At 45.7% G+C, this 20,409-nt stretch overlaps 1 protein-coding gene across 6 annotated transcripts in view; it reads right to left on the bottom strand.

The window, feature by feature from the left end:
- Positions 1 to 20,409, bottom strand: part of LOC130123689 (rho GTPase-activating protein 29-like) — a 57,013-nt gene that overhangs the window by 20,271 nt on the left and 16,333 nt on the right. For 3 of the 6 annotated variants that reach the window (XM_056292941.1, XM_056292942.1, XM_056292943.1), the window contains exons 3-12: positions 13,169 to 13,312; positions 8,840 to 8,936; positions 5,552 to 5,624; positions 5,188 to 5,248; positions 4,217 to 4,360; positions 3,537 to 3,601; positions 3,295 to 3,405; positions 3,067 to 3,147; positions 1,614 to 1,781; positions 717 to 854 (exon numbers count right to left, since the gene is read on the bottom strand). In XM_056292941.1, the coding sequence (XP_056148916.1) occupies positions 717 to 854; positions 1,614 to 1,781; positions 3,067 to 3,147; positions 3,295 to 3,405; positions 3,537 to 3,601; positions 4,217 to 4,360; positions 5,188 to 5,248; positions 5,552 to 5,624; positions 8,840 to 8,936; positions 13,169 to 13,312 (1,082 nt within the window). Of the gene's footprint in view, positions 1 to 716; positions 855 to 1,613; positions 1,782 to 3,066; positions 3,148 to 3,294; positions 3,406 to 3,536; positions 3,602 to 4,216; positions 4,361 to 5,187; positions 5,249 to 5,551; positions 5,625 to 8,839; positions 8,965 to 9,471; positions 9,583 to 9,919; positions 10,252 to 13,168; positions 13,313 to 20,409 lie in introns of those variants that run through there. The other 3 variants (XM_056292946.1, XM_056292944.1, XM_056292945.1) reach the window with 3 other exon arrangements.

Genomic DNA, 20,409 nt, shown 5'->3' with positions numbered 1-20,409 from the left:
TTTTTAGCTTTTTTTTCCAGCAAGTCCTTCAGCCTTTTATCCTTTTTTTTTAAAAACTTTTCTGTTCTTTTAAAGCTGCTTTTTAAAGGTAGAACAAGTAGGATTTGTCGGTTGCTGTTTGTAAACACAATATTAAAAGTTGGCCCCCCCTCGCCGGCTCAACGACACCAGAAGCGCAACCCCCCCGACTTGAACACATCCCAGTGTACAGGCCAAACTCTGTGTCGCTCTTCATCCCTATCCTCTCCTTCAGTGCTCGCCACCAGGTGAACACCAACCCCAGATTCACTCTCGTTTTGGAACGAGCTTTGTCTGCTTGGCGTTTCGCCTCGCCATATTCGCGTCTTTTCGGCGCTGTGTCTGCCATTGTCGTAGCTTCCTCTTGGACTCGTGCTTACGATCTCGATCTGGCACCTGGTCACTACGTTTTTATAGAGTCCCGCTACCCAAAGATTCATCCCCAGAAACGTCCCGTGCACAGCAAAACAAGAAAATACAGGCAGAGGACAGGGTCTCCGCAGATACAGACACCGCCACACACATCTTGTGGGTCATAAGTGATGATTGAGAGAGATTATTTTTGTGCTAGTCTATACGTTGATCTTTACTCGCTCTACCTTTAAACTGTTTTTGAAAGGTATTACAGCAGTAACTACAAACTTTCCTCTCCCAGCAGAAGCATGAGCAAGCTGTTTAGATCCTGCAAGCCTACTCACAGCTTTGAGTGTGAGGTCACACTGGAACACCAGCTCTCGGATATGGGTGAGTATGGTGCTCTTGGCGTCGGCCAGGTCCATTTTCCTGGCGCTTGCATCAGCTACACAGCTTCGGTACTGGTCCTGGGCTTCTTCCGCCTGACCAAAGCGACGGATGAATAGGAAGGAAAGAGAAGGGTAAAAGGGTGAGTCAAAGGAAGACAGAGGGGAAAATCCGCACATGAATTGAATTCAAATCTAGATCTCTATATGTACAGAATACACGTAACGGAGGGTTGTCTTGCTAATATTGGAGACATGCTGGCATCATAACAAAATCTCACATGTTATACTGACTCTCAACCATGACAGAACATTCTTACAGTGCGCTGGAACTATTTAAGCATAGTGTGAATATGACGCCCATTTCATAAACAGGAACACAAAAGAAAAATGAAAATAGTAACCTCCAGTCAGAAATGAAGGGGGGCTGTGGTCACAACCCCCCCCCCGAGCGATTTACCTGAAATGAAGAGTGAGTAAAGGACACAAAACAAGACCCATTTTGCCCATGCTGAAGCTTTACGTGCTGGAGTCAAACAGCGTTTGCAAATAATTCTTAGACTCTGTTTTCATCTATTAGTAAAAAACCCCCCAAAAGTCCATTTGTGTGGTGTCTTTCCAGAGCTCTGGGGCATTTTGCAGAGCAAAGGAGCAGAGCAGTTCACTTGCAGCATTAGAAGACAAGTGGGCCAATTCAGCACACAGTTCTGTCATGAAGATGTTACCTGACAGAGTCTTAATCATGTTGGACTAGCAAAGCCAGTCCATCTAGTCCTGTTAGTTAAAAAAAAATCTATTATTAAGTTAATTTATTTGCCCCAGGTATGAGGGCATCCTGCTGTCTTTCCCCCCTACCTTCTGCAGGGCCTCCTCCTCCAGCCTCTTCTTCTTCTCCAGCTGTTTGTTCCCAGCATTAGGCTGCTCCTCCTGGGAGCGGCTGGTGGACGAGTGGGCCTTCTGGTACTCCTCTCTCCGCTGGGCCTGCAGCGCTCGCGCCTTGCGCAAACTGACATCCGCCTCGTGCTGCAGAAACCACAGGATTTAGCTACAGGCACCCGCGGTGATGTAAATGTGACGCAGGTGTGCGGCGGCTCTTACGAACACAAACAGATAAGGCTTTGTGGCTCATGAGCACTGCCGATACTCTGAGGCTGTGTGATCTGCACATGATTGAACCTGCTGCATGAAACCAGACATTACTGAAAAGGGGAAATAAATTTAAGCAAAATCCCCCCTCAAAAAAGATACAAAAAAAATATTTATACATACAAAACATGCTATCAATATATACAATGATCCTAAAGATGTTAAGATTCCTCCATGTTTTTTTCCATACGAGTAAACAAATCTTATTGCCAGTTTGTGGATTTTTTTTCTTTGCTTTCCTCCCTTGTTTGCCATCATTGCCTTGCCAGCTCAGCTGTCCTATGGGTTTCACATGAGCAACTGACCACATCAAATTCCTTAAGTAAACTTACTTGACTAAAAAACAGATTCAGACCTGATTCTGGTTCACATCCCAATTTTTTTTTTTCAACAAGACCTGTTGCCCCTCTCCAGCGCAGCGTAAGCTACGAAACAGTAGTTGGCAGAGATCCAGTGTCTTGCTGAAAACGACTTCCACAGGGTAAACGCTTAATGCCGCAGAAGCTCCATCCAGTGTTGTAACACTTGAGTCCAGGACTCAGACTCGAGTCCGACACAAGTCCTGATTTTCAGGACTCGCAACTTGACTTGGACTTGAGCACCGATGACTCGGACTTGGACTCGAACTCAAACACTGGGGACTCAAGACTTGACTCAGACTCGAGGTTTAGTGACTCGACTACAACACTGGTGTGTGTGCACATGCTTGCGAGTGCATTTGTTTGGCTATTGTGTCACAAAGTAAATAAACTCCCTTTGAAATGGTGACAGCTGTGTCATTTCTGTTTCATGTAGACCTTTATCATTTGTATGTCAGCTTTTTTACAGTGCCAGAGTGGAGCGCTGGAGCCCACCTTGGAACTCGACTCAGACTCAACGTTGATGACTCGGACTCAGGTAATGGGGATTTGACTCGGACTCTTCTTTGGGGACTCGGACTCGAACACTGGGGACTCGAGACTCGAGGTTTAGTGACTCAACTACAACACTGGCTCCATTCCTGCTGAGCCTTCGTACTCACTACGCAATCACTGTGAATCATTGGTAGCCCGTAACAACGTCAGCAACGCTCCTTAGTCAAATGCTAACCAGGACAAAGGGATCGGTACTACGGGCAGCACACAGCTAGCTTTTGTGTATGTACGGTGGGATTCACAAGTACCATTTTCTTTTGCTCCCTTTGCCACTGCTCCTTGATCTCCTTCCTCAGCTTGTCCAGTTCAGTCCTGCGGGCCTGCAGGGGCTAAGAAAAAGAAGGACCGTCAACGCTGATGAACTAAAATGGTAACCAGAGTCCAAGCTGGGTTTAGAAAGGGTGCGAGCACGATTCTTCTTAAAAGCTTTCATTACAAAAGTAACATGTAAAAAAAAGTAAAAAGTAAATTCTTACCTGTATGAATTTATTGGTTTGGAGAGCCATGGCCGTCTGAATAACCAGCTGGCTGTATTCAATGTCGTTCTTGAACGCGGAGACGTAGATGTCACTAAACGGCATGTAGTCCTTCGACAAATGTGTAAAAATGAAATCGGCGTTATACATTTCCACAAGAATATTTGTCGTTATACAGACCTGGACTAAGATTTCTGGGATAGCTAAACTGTCCATGTTCATCATAAAGGCTTAACAATTACCTGCTGACTCGCTAGGGCCTTTGCTGACTCGGCCATTTTGGCATGACCTTTAGCGTACTCCATATCTGAAAGAAGAGTTGGACATAATGACATGTATTTAAATGGGTAGGAGGAGTGGATATTAGCAATGTGTCAGTTGCATCTGTCAAATAGAGATTTCTATATCAAATATTTATTCTTATAATTCAATTCTGGAAATATAGCAGCAAATCAAACTTTTATACTCAATTAAGTGTAAGCTTGGTTGGTCTATTCTAATTAATACTGAAATAATTATATTATATATATCCATTCATTATCCCAACCGCTTATCCTGCTGTCAGGGTTGCGAGGATGCTGGAGCCTATCCCAGCAGTCACTGGGCGGCAGGTGGGGGGACACCCTGGACAGGCCACCGGGCCAACACAGGGCTCTATATATATATATACTATATAGTTTTTAAATGTATTTATTTGGGGCACCTGGAGGAAAATTGACTGACAGAAAACTCCTCGTTTTTGTTTTAACCTCCATGAAGTACGAGGTCGGCAAAGTTTAGAGAGAGCCTGATTCAACAACGTTTTGGATCACAAAGAAACATTAAATTCTCATTCAAACAACTATGTAGCATGCCAGGCAGGTTAAAATAAACAGAAAGCTATTCAGGCATTAGTACACTGTCCGCAGTCTGAATTCCTCACCCATGGCCAATCGTTTCTCCATCCAGGCGAGAAGGTCTTTGGCATACTTGGACCAGGCCTTGGCATACAGCAGCGCAGATTCCACTCCGCCATCATTCTTCAGCAGGCACAGGTCCACCTCCTCCTCCCGCGACAGCGCCACCTCTACGCCGGGGGAGTCGGCACACGAGGCGGAGATGAAAGAGTGCAGCACTGAATTAGCTTTCACAACATGCATCGTCAGAAGCATGATTACTGCACAGATTACTTGAGGTGGTTGGTGAAATCAACTGTGCCAAATGTGCCCAGTTTTCCGATGACTTTAGTTTCACTTCCATTGTCTCCATGTGCATATTTGCGGGTAAAAAATAAACTAGCAGGAAGAGCAAAAGACGCTGAGAGTCTGTGAGGATATGAAAGTGCTCCGAGTTCTGTAAAACCGCCCCAGCAATTTTCTTAACTAATCAAACCCTCTTGCTCCATAGCACTGAGGACTCAGATACTTACAACACGCCACGAGGAAGTGGCTCGAGGGCAGTGACATCATTAGCCCAAGGACTATGGCTCTATTCTTTGAGCGCGGCAATGTCATTAAACCCTCTCATAACTGCTCTGACATGCACCTCTCGCAGATGCCCACCATCTGATTCCTCACGAACCCCATGTGTTTCCCATCCCACACGGAACTACTCCTAAACAGGCAAGGAATGTCAGACACGTGTGATGGAGAAGGGGAAAGAGCAGCCCACAGCTTGTATGAAAAAAAAGTAGCAGAACTAACAGGAGTTTGATATATAGCGCCTCTGGGTGGGTCTACCTCAGGCATTCAAGAAGGCCAGAGCCTATATCATTTAGCTTTCCTCGTGGGCTGACACTCTGGGCCAGGGCAATATACAAACCATTAAATGCTTTGTTAAGCAGCTATAAACAACCATAACATTTCTCTACGGACGCGTTTTAACACCTGCGTTGCTCGGGGGCAAAGCACTTACCCACAAGGTCACTTTTCTCTGAGGCATATCTTCCAGGATCCACAGAGAGATTGTCAAAAGACTGTGAAAAGGGTGACAATAAATATATGTCAGCGGGGTTTGCAAAGGGTGTTTTTTTCAAACACGTACTCAGAGTTAGACATCAGAGGACACTGTGCATTATGTTTTCTTTTCAACTGCCCGCTAAGTAGAGAAAGCAGATCTTCTGAGGCTTTTTTAAAGTACAGGCTTTGAAAAATCACCCCTTTTAACAGCCCCCTCCAAATACCACCCCTCTGAACCCTGCGATGTTTGAAAGGCAGCACTTTGAAGAAAAAGCAATCCTGCCGAGGGGAAGGAAGAAAGCCGTAAGATGGTGTCTCACCCTGCTTCTCCTGGTCTGGGGGATCCCCAACCCTGAGCCGCTGTCCACATCTCCCATAAGGAAGTCAGAAACTCTAGAGTGGTGAAAAATATACAGTCAGGTCCAGGAAATATTTGGGCAGGGACACAATTTTCATCATTTTGGCTCTTTACGCCACCACAGTGGATTTGAAATGGAACAATCAAGATGCTCTTTAAAGTTAGACTCTCAGCTTTCATTTAAGGGTTTTGTCAAAAATACTGAACCGTGCAGGAAATTACAATCCAAATTATAGGGGCTCAAAAGTAATTAGAAAAACTAACGTAATCACAAATTCAATCGCCATTTTTAACACTTGGTTGCAAACCATTTGCAGTCAATGACTGCCCGAAATCTGGAACCCATAGACACCGCCAGATACTGGGTTTGTTCCCTGGTCTGCTAGGCTTTTACTGCAGCTGTCTTCAGTTCCCGTTTGTTCTTGGGGCATTTTGCCTTCAGTTTGGCATTCAGCAAGTGAAATGTATGCTCAGTTGGATTCAGGTCAGGTGATGAACTTGGCAATGCAGAACATTCCACTTCTTTGCCTTGAAAAAGTCTTGGGTTGCTTTCGCAGTATGCTTCGGGTCACTGTCCATCTGCACTGTGAAGCGCCGTCCAAATGAGTTTTGACACATTTGGCCATAACGGAGCAGATAATATGGCTCAACACACTTCAGAACTCATCCTGCTGCTTTTGTTAGCCGTCACATCATCAATAAATACAAGGAAATCAGTTCCATTGGCAGCCATACATGCCCACGCCATAATCCTACCTCCACCATGCTTCACAGATGAGGTGGTGTACTTCATGAGCAGTTCCTTCCCTTCTCCTCCCATTATTCTGGTACGAGTTGATTTCTGTCTCATCTGTCCATAGGATGTTGTTCCAGAGCTGTACACCCTTTTTATCCCCGCCAGGTGGATAGCCTGGAGGGGATTATGTGTGTGTCTCTGTGTGTGCGTGCATGCGTGTGTGTGTGTGTGTGTGACCTCCAACGGCTAATCTCGCAAACTACTGAACCCATCAGCCTAATATTTTCTGTGCAGTTATGTTGCGGTGATTCAAAATCTTCGACAACATTTGTTCTCTCAGTCGCCGCTCCCTCTCTTAATTCACTCTCCAGCTCGCTCGAGCAACACTGTGCTCTGTCATTGCTTGAGCTAAGTCAACTGTGTGCTTGCGCGACTCACATCTATGGTTGACTCGGATCGGGCAGCGACGTGATCAAAATTTATTAACAAGAATTTTGATAATCCAAAACATGCAGAAGTTATAGAGGAAAAAAACGTCCTCTAGGTTGCAGTCAAAAGAGAAGTGTTGCATATTCTTGAGGCTGCCTGATCGGAGTCAACCATAGGTACGGGTCACGCATGCTCTAGTTTACCCAGCTTTATCATTTTATGACAATAAAGACAGGGTTAGGGGCAGATCAAAATGGTTGCATAGCAAACCCCCCCGCCCCCGTTTTTCTCTCTAGTTGTATCTGGCCAATATACCACTCTTCCTGACAGTGAGGAGTTTCACCAGGGGGACGTAGTGCGTGGGAGGATCACGCTATTCCCCCAGCCCCCCCCGAACAGGCGCCTCGACCGACCAAAGGAGGCACTAGTGCAGTGACTAGGACACGTACACATTTCTGCCTTCCCACCCGCTGACACAGCCAATTGTGTCTGCAAGAACGCCCAACTAAGCCGGAGGCAACATGGGGATTCGAACCGACGAGTCCCGTGCTGGCAGGCAACGGAATAGACCGCTACGCCACCCGGACGCCCACAAACCTTTTCTTTTTGGAAAATACAAGTTCATATTAGACTTTGTCACATTTGTGCGACGGTCTGCCTAGGAGGCTACACATCCACAGACTGACAGGCAAAATGTTTTTATTAGCTAGATTTTTTTAACTTGAGCACTGCATATTAACAACTTTATTTCCCCCCCCACATTTCCCCATTCAACTTGGGCACTGCGCAAAAGTCTTATAATGGCAGGAAAAACACTGGTTTTTCTGTCCATGTGTGCATATATCTGCCCGCTGCTAATCTCTCATACTACTGGGTCTGTCAGCCTAATAATTACGGTGCACAGTTATGACTGTATGATCAAGGACCTCTCATGGCTGCAGTGATTCAAAACCTTGGAAAAACCTGCAATTGAGTGCTAACTCCTCAGCTGGATTTCGCCTAAGTCCAAGCACCAGAGAAGGGGAGAGCCGCACTCTACTGAGTGCGCTCATCTGGTTTAGATGTTTTTTGGCAAACTCTTATCTGGTCTTCCTGTTTTCGAGGCTTACCAATGATTTAGCTCTCGTGGTGGTAAACACTCTGTATTTATTCTGGTGAAGTCTTCTCTTGATTGTTGACTTGGATGCCGATACCCCAACCTCCTGGAGAGTGTTCTTGATCTGGCCAACTGTTGTGAAGGGTTTTGTTTTTTTATCCAGCAGGGAGAAAATTCCTCTGTCATCCACCACAGTTTTTTCCCGTGATCTTCTGGACCTTTTGGTGCTCCCGAGCTCACCAGTTCATTCCTTCTTTTTAAGAGTGTACCAAATAGTTGATTTGGCCCGGCCTAATGTTTTTGCTGTCTCTCTGACAGGTTTGTTTTGGTTTTTCGGCCTCGTGATGGCTTGCTTCACTGGCGGTGACAGTTCTTTGGACTTCATATTGCGAGTTAACAGCAACAGATTCCAAGTGCAAACGCAACATCTGAAATCAACTCTAGACCTTTTACCTGCTTAATTTTACATGAAATAGCGAGGGAATAACACACACCTGGCCATGGAACAGCTGAGCAGCCAATTGTCCAATTATTTTTGGTCCCTTAAAAAAAAGGGGGGGGGCACACCGTTCACCCGATTTGGATGTAAATATCCTCAAATTAAAAGTCTGCACTTTGAGCTCATATTCATCGTTTCATTTCAACTCCAATATGCTGTGGTTGACAGTTAAAACAACAATAACTTTGTTGATGTCCAAATATTTATGGACCTGGCTATGTTTGTCAGATGTATTTTTTAACTCGAGAGCAACTCTCCTATCCAAAACTGATCATTAAAGAAAGGATTGAAGATAGAACTCCAGTGCTTTCCTTTTACTGACAAGCAGAAATACACGTTTTATTATTTTTCATCAAGAAGGTAAACACTATAAAACAATAATGTTAAGTTAAACTTCTACTGGCATAAATCAAGTGTTCTCTGCTTGCTTTTTAACAAAAGCCCATAAAAACAAGCGACGATGAAAAAGATAAACAAATGTTGTACTCACACATTGCCGAATGTGAATGCCAAAGTGTCAATGGACGCATATATCTCGCCAAATGTAGCCGTTTTGTATTCTGGACTCACTTCCTTGAAGTTAACGGCTGTGGAGGGTGATAAACCACATGAGAACTTGAGGGAGGAAAAAAAAAAAAGTACAGTTGCACTCACAGTACATTTTTTATGTTAAGTATTCAACGAAGGTATTCAAGAAACTCCGCTGCTGGACAATGAGCCCTGGCATCCTGTAACGACAACATGTTAAGGGCAGAATACATGAACGAATGAAATGCAAACGAGCTGCTAAGAAAACCTGATATCGGAGGAAGAGTTGATGATATGCAACAAGTTGATTCTTTAAACAGACCCTCTCCAGGTCATTATCGATTTTTTAAAAAGCTGACTATTCCTGCACCCACGAAAAGGCGAAACCGCGCTTCAACTAGTTTTCTGCATATCGATTTAGTTTTACAAGAGGCAAAAGTTACCTCAAAGACAGCACACGCCCCTCACTGTCGGAGAAGTTTAACATTCTTTGAAATTACAAAGGTTTAAAAACTTATAATAATACGCAACTTAGCAGCCACCCAAACTAACACTGACAACAGAAAAAAGGGGAAGTAGTGTAAAAGCACTGACAGCGACATCCATCGTGCCTTTCTTCACGACCAAAAATGTATTCTGGAAGATCTGAACAGGCCCGAGGGAGTGTTCAATAACATATCCTCCTGTGATCCGAATGTATTTTCTGCGTAGGTAATCTTCCTTTCTGGTCCCCCATCAACAAGTCTTCTCTTCCTGTGCGTAGTCCAGAACCGAAAGACTGCAAACATGTAGAAATCTGAGGCTATCAATGGTCGTCGAGTCGTCGCGAGTTCGCTGTGCTGTTACGCTGTGTATGTTCAGAGGACACGGCTTACTCAGCAAGAGAGGATATGTGCAGAAGGCAATCAGAGGAACTCAAGACACAAGCAGAGAAATTGGACTTCGCAGAGTGCTTCCTGTCTCCCCTTCACAGGAAACACTCACACAGCTTGAATCCGACGACGAGCACAGCTTTCAAACAACCAAACACCGCAGCACTTACCACTCTCTGTGTTGCCTGTCGACCTAGTGCAGTTACTAGGACGTGAACCCTCAACCTGGCTCAAACGCCGAGGAAAATGCTCTTAATTCTCAGCAAACTTTCACATCGCCTTCTTGCCACCGAAAAAGTCCTCTTCATGCCTTTCTTTCCCCTTTATGACAGCAAAGAAAACTGAAAACAAATGCAAATCTTTGTCATCGGTAGGAAGGTTTTTGTAAATGCCCAGTCCGTCTAGCAACAAACAAAGGCACTCTGGGATGGGGAGGCACCCCAATGTTTCAGGGAAACCCAAGATGACACCAAAAGAGGGGAGACAGTGGCGTGAGCCTCCCTGCCGTGTGCCTCCCTGGCCCTAAATGTATGTGTGCGCGCGCTACTCCAAGGCCCCTGTGCAGGAGCGCGGACTTCTTCCTCAGGACATCCTGTGGGTCGCATAACAATGATTCCAGAGCACTGCACCCCCAGACACCATTCAAATATGGGAACTGCATCATTCAAGTGCAGGGGGCCATTGTTTCTCACACTGTGCTCCTGTGCAGGGGAGAATTAGCCCGTGGAAAATGTATTTAGTGAATTTAGGCGTTTTTGGTCACTATTCCCACTTCTTCATTCTTCCTTTGAACATGTGACTTGATATTCCTTGATGGAAGTGGTTTATTGGCTACTGTTGGGAATACTCAGAAAGTGCCTTTCTAAAAAAAAAGAGTGCGATTCATTGGTTCGCAAACACGCTTTGTTTTTTTTGTCCATGCAAACAAAACTGTTTTGGAGTCAGTTTTATTTGCATGGAAGGAAGGGTATAGGAGGAGTATATTTTTCCATTGTTCCGTCCCTTCAGCTACATATATTACTAGAGAAGAGGGGGGCTTTTCTCAGTTGTATTGGATAAACAAAGAAAAGGCAGAACAGGGACAGAAAATTGTCTTTGACAGGCATAAACAAAGACAGAGATTGATTGCCATAAATAAATATCCTTGGAGAGACGCCAGCATCTATTCCAGACAAAAGGGGACAGAGCAAATAAAGAATTTCAATAACTTGGGAAAGTTGACACCCCCAGTGCACTGGCTCAGTGAGATCAGTCGGACAAGATGGGGAATTAAACTCAAGGAAGATGAACAGGGGGGGAAAAACGGTGTTGTTTAAACCAATAAGAGATTCTGTACAAAAATTATAACTGCGATGAAAAAAAGAAAGACAGCATTAATGACGGAGCGATAGTTTTGTCTGTAGACAAAGTGTTGGTGGAAAGCAGGGGCGGCCACGTTCTTGGGACACTTTGACGTTTGTATTGACGCATCTGCAGTGTCTGCTGAAAGCACATCCGTAGGAATGAAACTTGAGGAGATAACATATGAATGGCATTTGGAAAAGGGTGTGATGTGTTACGGTCACATGTACGAGGAGGTGGAGCGACCTTTTTTCCCCCCAGTCATTTCTGGCAATCGTTCAAAGGCTCCAGGTGCCACGGCCCCACCACCACCAGAGCCTCAACTTCCAGGAACATGAATGACAAGAGATCATGTATTGACAACACTGACTCACAGTAGGCCTTCCATCATGTATCCCTCATTCATCCTCTTTTTTTTCCTCAGTCCTTTGATGCCGACCATAATGAGTTGTCCACTGGCTGGGTGGACAGTCCAGCCAGGGTGAGCGGTTGACATAAGTCACCCCCTAGTGGAATAAAATGTATATGTTTCCACCCGTTAAAAGGAATGTATGAACCGGCACTGTTTATCATTGTCATTTTCGTTAACGTTTCGTCTAAAAGGCGAATGTTTTAAGAGATTTAAGTCAAGTCAATTTTATTTGTATAGCCCAATAATCACAAATTACAAATTTGTCTCAGGGGGCTTTACAGCAACACAACATCCTGTCCTTAGACCCTCGCATCGGATAAGGAACAACTCCCTAAAAAGAAAAAGCTTTAACAGGGAGAAAAAATAGGAAGAAACCTCAGGGAGAGCAACGGGGGGAGGGGGGGGGGTCTCTCTCCCAAGACGGACAACGTGCAATGGATGTTGTGTTTCCACAACTTACACAATACAACACTAAAAGAGGATAATAGAATTATAACGGATTCAAAAATATTTGGGGGGATTTTTTCCCCCTATATTTCAAATTTCATCAGGGGTTTTAAATAAACCTCAGAGGGCTAAGGGTCTTGATGTAAAAGTAAATAGCAAAAAAAAGGTGGGTAAACTATGATGGCCATCATAAGGTAATCAACCACTGATATTAATAAAAATACACTCATCGATATTCCATCATTGAACATTTTCTTCCATCTAACATCCTCAGATGTTTGGCAGAATATTACTTGCTATGATACACATATACTGTGACTGCCTTTAAAATGTATGTCTATAAAGACGAGTGACTTTTCTGCAAATATAAAGGTTAGTTTAGGTGGGCTTATCCTCCATTACATACTGTAACGTGTCATGAACGTCAATAAATATTCAATTACGATCACCAGAATAGAAGTTTTGATGTTTATCCATCAGTTTAGAGATAACTAACACAGATGCCCATTATCCATCATCCAACTATCGTTTAAGAGACAAGGGCGTCAGTGTCGCCACAATGGCAAAAGTTCTTCAATGATGTCACACTGGGTTTTTTTTCGTTCCCATTTCACATTTTCAACATTGTTAAAGCACTGTTCACAGGTCTAGGAATACAGGAAAAGCATTCCTCACAGGTAGGTTGTCAGTCAGATGTTGAGATATGGTGAGGGCTCGTCAGACAATTGCACACCTCAGGAATGAAAAAAAAAGAGGAGGCAGAGACCAGAGCAACGTGGACACGCTTGGCCGTCAAGTATGTTGCCAAGAGGCTGCCTTGGCGGCTGAAATATGGAATGCAAATTACAGCCATGTAGCCGCCATTTAGGAGATTCTTGTGCACGGGCCAAGAGAAGAATTACCCTCACAGTGGCTCACATTTCTACGAACTCGTGAGTTGAGATTCCTTTTGTTTGTATTCGTTCAGGACATGGAAGAGAATTATTTTGTTGAGCAAGATAATGATCAGCTCTAACACCGAGCCCTTCCAGAAAAAGCAAAAGAAAAAAAGGCGTGTACATAAAACTTCTCACTGCAGGACCCCTACCCTAAAACAGAGACGCTATGCTAGTGCCTATGTCAGTATAAATCACCATTACTCAGTGCACATGTATGCACATGTGTGCATGTCTGTGGGTGTGTGTGCATCCACGCATGCTAGTGAATGAGAATCGCTGACCTTTGACCTTAGCAATGACCGTGCCAGCAGCTCCCAGGATGTCCACGGAGTTGAGGGTCTGGTGTTTTCCGATGACAGCCTTGAGGACCTGGAGCAGTTCCCCCAAACGCTGCTGGACCAACTGTTGAAGACCCTCCTGGCTCTCTAGAAAGGGTAATGACAGAGGGCCAAGATGGGGTCAACTGTGTTACCGCATTCTGATTCTAATAGCAGATCCCTTAAAATATTGAAAAGAGATTTATCAAGAGCTCGACGGGACCGAAAAGAAAGAAAGAAAAGAAGCTGCCTTGCGACAGGAATTCAATCACAATGCACCATTCATGATCACACAAACATGTGCGACCAAACATCTGTGCATCAAATCCGCCACCATGTGCGGAGATATTTTGAGACCTCCATCATTAAATGTCAAGCTGATACTTCGCATTCCTATGGCATTAACTGTCACCCACATGAAAGACCCATAGTAATGCCTTGTTATTTCGCAACTCTGTCATCGCTTGCTAACAATCAAAACTATTCACCTCAGGTCTGATAAGGATTCTATGCTACCCATGTTCCAACTGTTTTATTAGCAAAGTAAATTCACACACAAAAATATGATCGGTGGGTTACTAACATGAACACATAAGCTTCATACAAATTTATAGAAGTAGTATGCTGAAGTATTTTTAGATTTTTAAGCAATAAAAATTAGGCAATTCTATATAGCAGCTAACATGGCACATGGCTGGGGTTCCCCTTAAAAACTCTGGAGCATGTGAACATTTCTTCTTCTTCTTTTTTTTGTGGATTTTTCTCTCCGGCCAATTACCCCACTCTTCCGAGCCGTCCCGGTCGCTGCTCCACCCCCTCTGCCGATCCGGGGAGGGCTGCAGACTACCACATGCCTCCCTCCCATACATGTGGAGTCGCCAGCCGCTTCTTTTCACCTGACAGTGAGGAGTTTCGCCAGGGGGACGTAGCGCGTGGGAGGATCAAGCTATTCCCCCCAGTTCCCCCTCCCCCGCGAACAGGCGCCCTGACCGACCAGAGGAGGTGCTAGTGCAGCGACCAGGACACGTACCCACATCCGGCTTCCCACTCGTAGACACGGCCAACTGTGTCTGTAGGGACGCCCGACCAAGCCGGCGGTAACACGGGGATTCGATCCCGTGATCCCCATGTTGGCAGGCAACGGAATAGACCGCCATGCTACCCGGACGCCCCTTCGTGTGAACATTTCTGTAATGACTTCTAGGCAGTAGCCTTTTTTCGGAAATATTTCTGTTTTGAGTTGAAATGAGAGGTGGGCTACTGGTGTATTGCTCAGTTGCAATTAATGTAAATGCAGCTCAGCAACAACTCATAACCTTTGCTGACAAACTAACAGCTACCCTAACGATCAGCTCATGAAATGCTAGGGTCATTTAACGGTACCTCTATACCAGCGGTGGCTAACCACGTGCCATGGAGAGCCACGTGCATGCAGGTTTTCATGCCAACCCGACTCCACACCAGGTGATCACGGCTGATACATTCTTCTTCTTTGGTTGAAGGGGTGCTAATCAGTGAAATCCCCTGGTCCGCACCTGGTCCGGCTAGAACGAGAACCTGCATACACATGGCTCTCCATGGCACATGGTTAGCCACCCCTGCTCTATACTGTCCATACTCAAGCTGTGTTACAAACTGATAAATCCCCGGCTGCTTGGTGAAAGACTGTAGGCGCCAGATGATTTTACTTTGCTACAAATCAACGCCTACATTACGCCGCATCTCACTGAGCAGTACTCCGCGGTGTGAGCCAGAGAATACGTGATCTTGAGTCAGCCATTAGTCTACTGCCGTCTTTTGACAGCTGTATGTGGGCAGTATGTGAGAATGCACTGAGACCAGCAGAGTGAAAGTACCACACACATCCTCCTCCCTTCATAATCTACACTGATCACAAAAATGTAGACGCTCCTGACTGCAGGCCGCAAAAATGCCCTTTGTGGGTTCAAACGTGGGTCAAATCCATTGCAGGGACAGAGAACTTTAACCCCTGAGGAAGTCAAAGAAAAAAAGGTGGCTGTGGTTGAGAGTTGGTGAACAAATCTAGGTCAAACCCCAGTGTATTAAATTAAGTTTCCTTTATTAATCCCCTAGGGGAAATTCAGTTACTGTGACTCAACCCGTCCTCGTTGTGATGTGTGTAGCTAGGAGCAGTGGGCTACTCCCCTGATGCTGCGCCCGGGGACCAACTCCTGTTCTTTCCCCATTGCCTTGGTCAGGAGCACAGACAGGAGCAAAAACCCTAACATGCATGTTTCTTTTGATGGTGGGGGAAACCGGAGCACCTGGAGAAACCCCACCGCAGACACGGGGAGAACATGCAAACTCCTCACAGAGGACGACCTGGGATGATCCCCAAGGGTTGGACAACCCCGAGGTTCGAACCCTGGAAACCTCTTGCTGTGAGGCGACAGCGCTAACCACTGGGCCACCGTGCTAATCATATGGCTGGACCGCGTACGGTCAATGTTCGGAAATTGTGGCCAACTTGTTACAGGGCTAGTCAGTGGTGGTGTCTATAATGTGAATTCCTGGATATTAAATGTCTGATTGCAATTATCCATGTGCCAAAGTATACATGGCGGCTTTGTGCTAAGAACACACTAGGCCAAGAAAGTTGAATCAGTTCATCTGGACACATCGTTCATCTGGACAAACATTGTGTGCAGATGGACTGATTCCACTTCCTTTGATTTTTCTTACGAGCATGCATAAAGACAACACACCGGGCAGGTTCGATGACATCCTTGATGTTATCAATTATAGCAAGAATTGTTTTACCTGGCAAACTGTATCTGCGAATGATTTCCGCCTCAGTTTAATCAAAACGTGATATTCGCCTTTGAAATATCCGCTCACGAGCACGCCTGGCAGGACGATGCCTTCGCCTGGCTACATCACTGCTGCCATGATCACTGGAAAGCCACTTAACAATTTTCACTCTAACTGCATGTGGCTATTAATGGCGTTTGTGAATTGGATTTTTTTTGCAGTGGTGGCGGGGGCAATTTTGAGCAATGTACGCATGCTACCCAATTTAAATACGTGCAAATAGCAACGGAGCACTTCGCCCTTTGCGGGTGCTTTGAGATTTACAAGGTTTCTTTTCATCTTATTTGTGCAGGTTTCGTAGCCGCAAAAGCCACGCAATCCTTTTGTGAATTCACCAGTGAGTGTTTTGTCAGAGTGACTTGTTATTTGGGGTGCTTTAACTGTGTGCTCTCCCTCAGGCCTCTCTGCCACCCAACAGTGTAACTTCAGTGGCGTTGTTGGTCACCTGACCTAGCGGCCCAATCATGTCAAACTGATCACTCTGTCAGTCACTCTAACCTTGATCACTTAGTCAGTCAATCAGGGACATTTGCGTTTGTAGGGCTGCCGCGCCGCGCCCCCCCCCCCCCCCCCCGGCCGGTCCAGCCAAAAACGGCAGCACGGTGGCCCAGTGGTTAGCGCTGTCGCCTCACAGCAAGAAGGTTGTGGGTTTGAACCCCAACGTTGTCCAACCTTGGAGGTCATCCCAGGTCGTCCTCTGTGTGGAGTTTGCATGTTCTCCCCGAGTCTGCGGTGGATTTTCTGCGGGTGCTCCGGTTTCCCCACCATCAAAAAAGACATGCATGTTAGGGTTAATACCCTTAGGGTAATAACCTACAGGGCAAGACGAACTGGAATTGGTCCCTGGGTGCTGCACGGCGGCTACCCACTGCTCCTAGCTCCACAGCTAGGATGGGTTAAATGCAGAGAAGAATTTCCCTACGGGGCTCAATAGAGTATATTAAAAAAAAAAAAGCATTCGCTGCAGTAAGACCCAACTGTGAGACAACCACAAGTTCAAGCAGTGACTATGTATTTGACCCGGAAGGTATGCCTCTTTGTGAAACAGACCGTGTTGACACAGACAGTCAAACCTGTAAGAAAGAAAGTCAATTCCTGCAGACATTTGCACATTAGGAGGATGGGGAATGTTAATATTTGAGCATGTGTGACTGGGTGGATTGTCTAGGGTGACCTGCCTAAGGGGTTAGGGAGCCCATTCTGCAACGTGAAGGTCACCAATTTGATGGTTATGTGCTTAATAAGACCCGAGTCACAGTGTGTGACAGAGCTTGGGCACTGTAATGGAAGGACACCGTTAAACAGGAGTGTTCTGGAACCATGCACCATTTATTAAATGAAAACAGTTCATCACAGCCTGGCACTCAGTACATTCAAATTCCAGGGGCATCCCACAGTTCTTCATAAACCTTTGTGGGGACGGAAAGAGTCAGTTCAAACCTTTCTCACGCCACCATGTGCACAGTCCAGAATGTCTCTATTCCCCATCTGCTGCCAAACACACACACACACACACACACACACACAAAGTTTAACTGTCCTCAGGTGTTCCTTGTTGCCCTGAAGAGCTGCTACTCCTGCCTCCAAACCAACGTCAAAACCACTTTCCATCTGCCATAAACAGTAAGTTGAATGCCGAAAATCTAGAGGGTAAAAATGTTTACTTAAGAACTGATCACTCCGAGCGAGCAGGGCACCGGTGTCCATGTAAACATACTTGGTGTCCGTCTTCTACCTTCTGATTGAGTGGCTTTGACCTCGCTACTTCTACGTACAGCATGAGCAAGGCTCAGCGTTTTCGGTTTTTAATTTTCAACGCAATCCAGCATGCTGAATTCCGCCACAAGAGGACACTGTTACATAACCTCACACGAACAGGAACTACTTTTGGATCCGTGGAAACATAAAATCCGGGAGAAAATCAGTTTAAAAATCTGGGTATTTTTCGGTGAAAACCGAAAATGCTGGGCCTTGAGCATGAGGTAGTGGATTGAGTCTGCATTGTACTCAAGGCTAAAAAAAAAAACTTGCCAGGGGCACTTGCGTGGTGTCGTGGAATAACATGTAAGTGCCCCAAGTCCAACCTCTCTGGTCCAAATGCTGAGGTTCAAAGTTCAAACCTTGTGTTGCCTCTGGCTCAACTAGGTGTCACAGGTAGCAAAATTGGCAGTGCTCCTGAGTGGGGAGCCAGTAGGGTTATATTAGAGTTGGTAAACGTGTAAACTTCCCCATGCAGTACATACATTCTCCTGCAGGTGAAAAGAAGCAGTCGGCTGGCTTCGCGTGGGTTGGTGGTTGCATGTGGTAGTGGTAGTGTAAGCCCTCACCACAGCGTCATAAGACTACCACTTGCAATCATCACTTTAGTAACAAGGAGAGTATAACACTCGTTTTTTTTCAGCATACCAAATTACAGTGCACTCCAGAATCCAATTTCTTTTTTTGGGGGGGGGATTCCCCCCCCTTTTTTTTCTCCCCAATTGTATCCACCCAATTACCCCACTCTTCTAAACCTTCCCGGTCGCTACTCCACCCACTCTGCCGATCCGGGGAGGCACCCCGACTGACCAGAGGAGACGCTAGTGCAGTGACCAGGACACATACCCAAAATCTGGCTTCCCACCCGCAGACACTGCCAATTGTGTCTGTAGGGATGCCCAACCAAGCTGGAGGTAACATGGGGGTTCGAACCCGCGATCCCCGTGTTGGTAGGCAACGGAATAGACTGCCACACTACCTGGGCGCCCCACGTCACCTACTGTTAACCACACATGGGGCAAACATGCGCAGAAAGAATATATTTATTTCAATCAGAGAGAAACAATAGGATTGAGCGTTTACGTGGTGCTAATGTCTTCCTATTGAACGGTTACCAAAGGTTTACACCACTCCTCCCAACCGGACTGGAAATTCTCTCCGATTGGTCCAGTCTCTTCCGATTTAGGTGGTTACATGAGGTATTTTTTATTTTGGGTGGGCTATTATTCCGATTATTAGCGGAATATTAGGGTCCATGTAAAGACAGCTAATGAGAGGAGTAGGCCTTACATTTTCCCCTACTACCAGAGACTTCTGAAACAGGACGACCCTCGAGGAGAGGGAAAAACAAAGGAACATTCTCAATAATCTACTTATTTTGTCTGCGATATTGCATTCTACAGTACTACATTCTTGCTGCCACGCTGCACTTAGAGAGGTCTTTCCTGCATAATCTAACAGATTAGTCAGCAGAAGACTGTCTCTTTTGAACCTTTTAAAGATAAAATCCCGATGGCCTCCATGCGAACAAATCCATGAAGGCTTTTCAGTCACTTAATTTAATGGCTACTGCCATGCAGGAAGTTTCCCAGAAAAATGATTCAGTTCATAATGGGGGTTTTTTTTTTGTGTTCGACATGCCATCCAGTAATAATAATAACAATAATAGCAAACTTAGTGGGTAGCATCCTTCAAAACAATTACAACAAATTTTACAATGACGCCAGTAGGTGAGTGTAATTTTCCCAAAACTTCAGGCAACCAAAAGAGACGGGAAATCGTCTTTCCCTGGAGTAAGCTAATCAGTAGCGGCTCTGCAACTGGGCCCCGGACAATCGGTGAGTTCATGTCTAACTTACTGTTTTGGAAGGTGCACTGGCACAGGCTGGAAACAACAAAAGTCATCTGTTTTTCATTACGCTGCCCCACCTAGGCAGTAAGGCCGAGATGAGAGGGTGAATTTATTGGAAAGTCAAAAGGAATTACAGGCGTAGTGAAAAGGGAGCCTTGGTGTGCGTGCATATGTGTGCATTATATATATATATGTGTGTGTGTGTGAGAGAGAGACTGTATGTTTGCATGTCAGTGTGTGTAGGTGGGTGCATATACATGTCTAAATACAACTCATCCCACCCATTCGTCACCCCTCTCTTCTTCCTACACACAAACACTAACTCAACAGGCTGGCATACAACCAAGTAAATGGATATATTCCAGGACAGACACACGGCATGTAGCATATGATGCCGCTTCATGATGATGATGTGCAACGAGAGGGACAGACAGTACCATGACAAGAGAGTGACTGAATAAAAGCGGATGCAATATGGGGCGTCTGGGTGGCGCGGCGGTCTATTTCATTGCCTACCAACACGGGGATCGCCGGTTCGAAACCCAGTGTTACCTCCGGCTTGGTCGGGCGTCCCTACAGACACAACTGGCCATGTCTTCGGGTGGGAAGCTGGATATGGGTATGTGTCCTGGTCGCGGCACTAGCGCCTCCTCTGGTCAGTCGTGGGGGGCCTGTTCGGGGAGGGAACAGTGTGATCCACCCACGCGCTACGTCCCCCTGGTGAAACGCCTCACTGTCAGGTGAAACTCCTCACTGTCAGGTG

This window comes from Lampris incognitus, chromosome 14 (assembly GCF_029633865.1).
Source record: "Lampris incognitus isolate fLamInc1 chromosome 14, fLamInc1.hap2, whole genome shotgun sequence".
NCBI lineage: Eukaryota > Metazoa > Chordata > Actinopteri > Lampriformes > Lampridae > Lampris > Lampris incognitus.
Note: the sequence above shows the minus strand (reverse complement) of the source record. Positions and strands in the feature narration are given on the sequence as shown.